Source organism: Rutidosis leptorrhynchoides, chromosome 5 (genome assembly GCF_046630445.1).
Source record: "Rutidosis leptorrhynchoides isolate AG116_Rl617_1_P2 chromosome 5, CSIRO_AGI_Rlap_v1, whole genome shotgun sequence".
In the NCBI taxonomy this organism is placed as follows: Eukaryota; Viridiplantae; Streptophyta; class Magnoliopsida; order Asterales; family Asteraceae; genus Rutidosis; species Rutidosis leptorrhynchoides.
In genome coordinates this window covers 126822692-126829672 of record NC_092337.1, presented here as the reverse complement: position 1 = coordinate 126829672, position 6981 = coordinate 126822692, and the positions used below count along the sequence as shown (strand labels likewise).

Genomic DNA, 6981 nt, shown 5'->3' with positions numbered 1-6981 from the left:
ACGAAATAGTTTTGTTGGTGGCTATTTAATGATTAGCCAAATCAAGATTTGATTTGAAAATAAAAACAATATTTTTGAATTTTTAGATTTATAAAACTTAAAACAAGAAAGCAATTAAGATAATTTGATATCAATAGAATGGAAATGCTCGTATAGACCTTTTACCCTCGAAATTGGATGTTTTTATACTTTAGCCCGATTTAAGACTTAATACATGCAAATTACTCAGTCGACCCGCCAAGAGTTCTCTTTAGCAAGTACTCAAACTAGAATTACTAGATGTAGGGTTCCCTGGCACCTAAGACCTTTTCGTTTGTGACTAATTAATTAACTAGATCAAAGATTTGAATAACAATTGCCTTTGCGTTCGCTCTACACAATTCACCCATATATCGTCTAACCGCTTAAACTTAATTTACCCCCTTGGTCCGGTTTAGCAAACAATCAATTAAGATAAATCAATTTAAACTAGTATATTAAATCAACAAGAGTTCTCTTTATCAAACAAATACACTAATCAATCAAGTTCATAAAGTTAAACATCAATAAGAATCGATCTTTTATTCAAACTATTGAAATAAACATGCATAAGTTCATAAATTATAAATGATAACATCCAAAACCTCGGTTATTAATCAAGACAAGCATTGAAAACTTAGCCAACAATCATGGCTGAAAACAAAATCATAAATAAACAATTAAGAAAATTCATTATGTTTGATAAGAATTAAACCTAATTGAAATCGTGATCTTGAACGATTGACGAATCGAAACGCGCTCCCGGAATGATTGAATTGATTAAATGATGTTGGGATTCCCCAAAAGTCACCAAAAATTGCCCCAAAGCTGCTGGAATTCATCTGGATAAAAGTGATAAAAAGTTAGGGTTTAAATTCCTTATTTATAGCTCTAAAAACCGACACAGTAACGACCCGCGCCGCGGCCTGGCCAGCCGTGCCGCGGCTTAACTCTTACCACTACTCCAAATATTACTAAACGCTCGACCTTCAAAAATAGCTCTAACTCGCGCCGCGGCTTAACACGTGCTCAGAATCTTCCTCTGTTTTTCACCATAAAATGCCCAAAAGCTGCTAGTTGCATCAAATTAAGGCACCGATGATAAAATAACATAAATCATACCTCAAAATGATCTAAAAAGCATATAAAAGATCTTCTCGGCTCTCGAAACCCAAATCTAACAAATGTCTTCCAAAATAGCTCCAATTCGTATCCAATGGACCAAAATGCGATCGATATTGCGTGAATAAATATGTGTAAATTAAGCAATATCACACACAAACCTCAGATTCAACACAGCTAGAGTTCTCAACTGTAGGGACCCTGACCAGGTTACCAGCCACTCCCGCCATATTCGTCTCAACGAACCCCTATGGCTCGCATTCCGCAGAACCACCACCGTTGATAGATAAGACCTTCGTCTTGAATAATTACGATCATATCAGATCGGTAATAAAGAGTTTAAGGGACACGGGGATCTTACAAAGTAGAAGGGTGCTAACATACGAAAGCGAGGATTATGACGAGGAGATGTAAATGGAACCTCCAAACCAAAATTCACAGCCTAGGAACCCACCAGCAAACTCGTCAGCAGAAGCTATGACTCGAGCGGGGGAAACCCCCAGCATATCTCAGGTAACCCTAACTATACCTACTGCACCCCTCTACATTTGTAATGCGTCAGCTTCGACTGTGTCCATAGCACCCCAGGCACCAAATAGGCATGTACCACCTCCTCACCCGAGCTGGGGTGGCTTCGGGCAACCAAACCAATATGTATGGGCCCAAGGAAACTCTCATGTCACCCCCAACATACCATGTGTAGAAATAACCCCTGTGAGCAACCAACCAAACGCTTTGGCACCACCAGTAACCAGCCACGCATACTTCCAAAATTGGAACCATCCTCCATAACAAATGACCACCACCTGGATATATCCTCCTAACCAGGGGGAATGTGTTGCGCCCAAGGTCACCAGATACTACCCCTGATCGCGGCCAACAACAACTTCTGGATAAATCAAAAAACCCCGTTTGTGCCCTACATCCAAAAATGTGCATTCTCCGATGGAATGAAAATACCCGCACACCTAATTTACTACGAAGGAAAAGATGACCCAGGTGATTTCCTTAGTATATTTGTGGGTGCAGCACGAATGGCCAAATGGGACATTCCTGTAGCATGTCACGCATTGTATTACATGTTAAAGGGGGAAGCGAGGGTCTGGTTTAACTCCCTACCAAAAGACTCTGTAGCTAGCTTCGATGACCTAAAACGACAATTTAGGTCTAAGTTTAGTCAGCAAAAGCGACACAAAAAGAATCATGTGGCCGATCATGGGATAAAGCAAAAAGATAGCGAAGGTTCTAGAGCCTTCCTCACTAGGTATACCAACGAAACTCAACAAATTCCCAACCTACCAGAGTCCCAAAGAATATCTGGGTTGCTTTATGGATCTAGGGTCAGACCTCTCATTGAACACCTTAGACGAGACCTACCAAGCACTTACGAAGCTTTGTTAGAAAATGCATATATATGGTTAGATGCTAAGGAAACAGCAGGTAACTTCGTCCTAGACGATGCTCCCATGAATAGGAAAAAAGAGAAATCAGAAAGAAGGGATGACAAACATGGTAGGAAGGAGGATAAAGGGAGATTTCACCCTTACCGAAGAGAAACCGGAGTTGGGATCCTAAGGGCGTTGATAAAAACCCCCAAGGAAATCCTAGCAACAGAAAAAGTAGCCAACAAGTTCAAAGCCCCGGGAAAGATGTCCAACAGAGGGAGGAATAGAGACATGACCAAGTTTTGTGACTTCCACAATGATTTTGGGCACCATACGGATGAATGCTTCAACCTCAAAACAGCCATTGAGGAGGCTGTTAAGTCGGGCAAACTGTCCCATCTCATAAAAGGAATCCGAGAACCAAAGAAAGAGAGGGTACATGAAAAGAAAATGGAAGACACGAGGCAAGAAGCAGAAAATGTAATCCTGGCAATAGATTCACACCATCCTTATAAGAAAAGAGAAAGATGTCGTATCGTCAGAGAATGGAGTGAAGTATCGTTCCCAGCCCTTGATACCATATGTCCTTCGGACCTACCGGTCATCATAAATGGAAAGATTTTCAACAGAGAGGTACGAAGGATATACCTTGACAGTGGAAGTGCTTGTGACGTAATGTACGAAAACTACTTCGAACGGCTAAGTCCCGCAATCAGAGCACGGTTGGGTGCCCCATGAGTACCCTTAGTAGGATTCTCCGGAGAAAGGTGTTGGCCCATCGGAGAAATTGATCTCGACTTCACGATAGGGGAGCCACCATTAACAAGGACCGAAACCATTGATTTCGTGGTAGTCCGGGAAAACTCCCCACATAACATTCTGCTTGGGAGGGTAGCTATGAAAAAGATGGGTATAATTGTATCCACAATACATCAAATGGTCAAATTCCATACCCACAAAGGGATCGAAACCCTCGCATCAACATATGACAGGAATAAGGTGATCTTGGCCATAAAAGAAACAATGAAAAAACCAACCGAGTGCATCCTAGAAGTTTGGAAGGAAGATCCCCAGGTAGAAAAGATATCAGTGAATCCGATGTTTCAGGATCAGGAGATCAGCATAGGAAAGAACTTGCCAGCATCCACCAAACAAAAGCTCCGGAAGTTACTACAAGCCAATGTGGATGTATTTGCTTGGGAAAATAGCGATGTGACCGGGATAACACGAACCATCAATATACAGGGGTCACCCTTCGTAATGGAGCATCGACTCAATGAGCACAAGCACCTTGAACCGGTGCATCAGAAAAAATGGAACTTGGCACCGGAAAAAGACGAAGCTGCCTGTAAGGAAGTAGAAGGTCTGCTAAAAGCCGGAATAATTCGCGAAGCTAGTAACCGGGCTTTGGTTTCACAGAAGAAACATCAGGATGAGCCTTTCGCTTCATCACACCTTTAGCTTTGTACCACCCTGGCCCCAACGCCTGTAGCCATAGAAGCAAGAGGTTGGTCATCTTGGGTATCCACATCAATGGGAGCTTCCACTTGCTTTGATTTTTCCTTCGCATTAACCTTTGACGAACTCACTTCGACATGATCAGCCCTTGGCTTGCTAGATATCTCCATGAAACCAGAGCATGTAGGGGATCCAACATCCTTAACAACAGTCGACCGAGCTTGGACAGCACCAGTATATTCCTTCAACCCTTGGGCCTTGACAACATTCCTCAAAGACATTTCTGTAAAAGGCACAACAGATAAGTGTAAGCAGTTAGAAAGGCAACCAATTATATATAAAAACAAAAACGAAACATACCCTGCTCCCTATAAAAAAACACAGGAGTAGCAGTACCCTCTTCCCATTCAGGTGTCATCCCTAACTTAAAAAGTGTAGCATCTGGGTAAGTAGAAGGAACGACGGGGTGGTTACAAATCCTCATAAACAAAGCATCATCTTCAGAAATGAAAGGGATAGGATCTTTGTATTCTTTAGGGACAAATGCCCTTTCAGGATCAAAAACAAAAGGATAATCTTTCGGAAACAAAAAGGATTTTTTCAAAAAGATAAAAGAACACTTCCAATTCTGAACATCAGGAAATTGGGGAGCGAAGCAATAAACAGGAGAAGGAGCACCTCTCCTACTTTTTCATTTTTGAACAGTAATCCAATCACGGGTATCACCAGTACGAAAGAAGCGCGAAATAGATCAACAGAAGGTTCACCGCCATAAGCCCTACACATTACCTCAAAAGCCATAACCTTTTTCACGGCGAAGGGATGAAAAACAGAAATATTCACTTTAAAGTAATCTAAAATGCTGAGAAAGAAAGAAGAGAAAGGAACCCTAACGTTACACTCAGTGAACAATTGGGTATACACGCCAATGTAACCCTTAGGAGGATTCAAGATGTGCTTGTCGCTAGCCGGAATAACAATATCGCCAGATTTCAAACCAAACATTTCAATCAGATACGACAGCAAAGAGGGGTTAACATCGCTAAAAGAGGCCTTAATACCACGTTTAGACATGGTAAAAATAAACAAAAAGAAAAAACGTAAGAAGAAAACCGTGAGTACCTTGGTATGCGAAGAAGAAAGAATTCCAGAAGGTAAAGTTTGAATGGAAAATAAATACAAATGAGAGGGAGAAGAGGAGGCGTTAAAACCTTAAGAAAAAGAGAAGGGTGGCCGTCAAATCAAACTGCAGGGCACTTTCGGTAACCGCAACCCATTGGACGATCGTACCCCCATAAGCAAAACAGAAAAGATTCTCTCATTAAGGGTAAAGTAGTAATTTTGGGGATAAGATTATTAAACGGTGCAGTTAATTGTCAAATCACAGCAGCAAAAGTAATTATTACTAAGTTTAACTTAACGAAGCTCATATGTTGATATTAATGCTTCGTAAAATTAAACTGGGGGGCTTGATAGTGTACCCCACCTATGGACCGTTTACCAGCTTCGCAGTTTGCTTCGAAGGATCTGGCCACAATATATAGAATGAAGGAAAACTTTAGCTACAGTGAACGAGGTCCTGAAATCAGAGCAACAATAGTGATCTTAGAGCCCATAAAAACTCGGTCAATTACAAAGTCAAGCTAGCGAAACTATTCCTAGCTCGGTGCACACCTGTACCACAAAGGAAAGGGACAAGCTCACTTTCCTCTGCAGGTTTACCAAAAGGGAAAGTCAACTAGTGATCCAAAATCATTGGAAACTAGCGAGCTGGTATAAGAAGCCGCTCCATCCCACTTATAAATAGAATAGAATGCAGGAAACATTCCACATTCAATAAATACACACATAATAACACAATCATGTTATATCATTTGCTTCGGTGGCGTAAAAAAATCATCTGATTGTTACCTTCGGGGAATCGACAAAACAAAACCAAAATCATAATCACTCAATCTCAATCTCTGTGACTTGCATATCCCCATATCAATACTAATCGCCGGTTATTGTACAAACAATTTCTAAAAATAAATATAATACCATGAAGCTGTTGCTAAAGTAATTATGGAGATGTTTCTTTGCCAAACGAGAATAGTAATTGAAATTGTAAGATAACTTCATGGTCACTATGACACTATGAATGGTAATTTTTACCTCAGCACTGTACGTTATTATTATTAAGACTAAAGAAATTACTCAAATCAACACTGTCTATCGTATTTGCAAGTGGTGGAATATTGCTCAGTTAAACATCACTGACCTCAAGCAATTTCCTAATTCTTCAAACTCACCATTCACCACCACTACTGGTGCTAGTATTTGGCAAGCTGATGTCTGGGTCATGTGTCATCACATTTGGAAAAACCGAAACGATTTCGTGTTTGGCAATAATAAACTAGGCAACCCAAAAATTATGTCCGATATTCAAGCTAAAACATTCGAGTGGAAAAACTGTCGAGCAAACAAAATCGAGCTTCAATGGCAATCCTCGATGTTCAATCCAATGATATATGACGCTAATCCAATTTCCAAAGTAGGAATTGGCAAACTAGTAGGTTTTTTACCCATCTCACTGATCTTTCTTTGGTTAGGAATAAATGAGAAAGGTCGATATGCTTTGTAGCTGGGCCATCGGAACTGTCTATCGGCTCCTTCCCAAAGATTCGATTAGTGAAAAGGGTGTTTTCCTACATTTTGTGTCTTCTTTATCTGTATATGTTGTAAGGCTTCATGCCCCTGTTGTAATTCCTTAGAGTGTCGTGTTGTAATTCATTAGAGTGTCGTGTTTCAGTTTGTAGGGCTTCAAGCCCATATTGTATCTATTTATAGTAATAAAAAAGTTGGTCTTTCAAAAAAAAAAAAAAAAAAAAAGAAAAAACTCTGTCTATTGTGACAAAACCTACAAACATACACACATAGTTGAATTTGAATCCTGATTCCAGCCTAATTTCCTTGATACTTAATATTTAATACCATTATGTTATTATTTATATGAATT

The 6981-nt window shown here is 40.2% G+C and overlaps 1 protein-coding gene across 1 annotated transcript; it reads left to right on the top strand.

Annotated features, from left to right (window-relative positions):
- Positions 1 to 2090: 2090 nt before the first annotated feature.
- Positions 2091 to 3263, top strand: LOC139849010 (uncharacterized). Its single transcript, XM_071838687.1, has one exon. It carries the CDS (start codon positions 2091 to 2093, stop codon positions 3261 to 3263), a length of 1173 nt encoding a protein of 390 aa, XP_071694788.1.
- The last annotated feature ends 3718 nt before the right edge of the window (positions 3264 to 6981 follow it).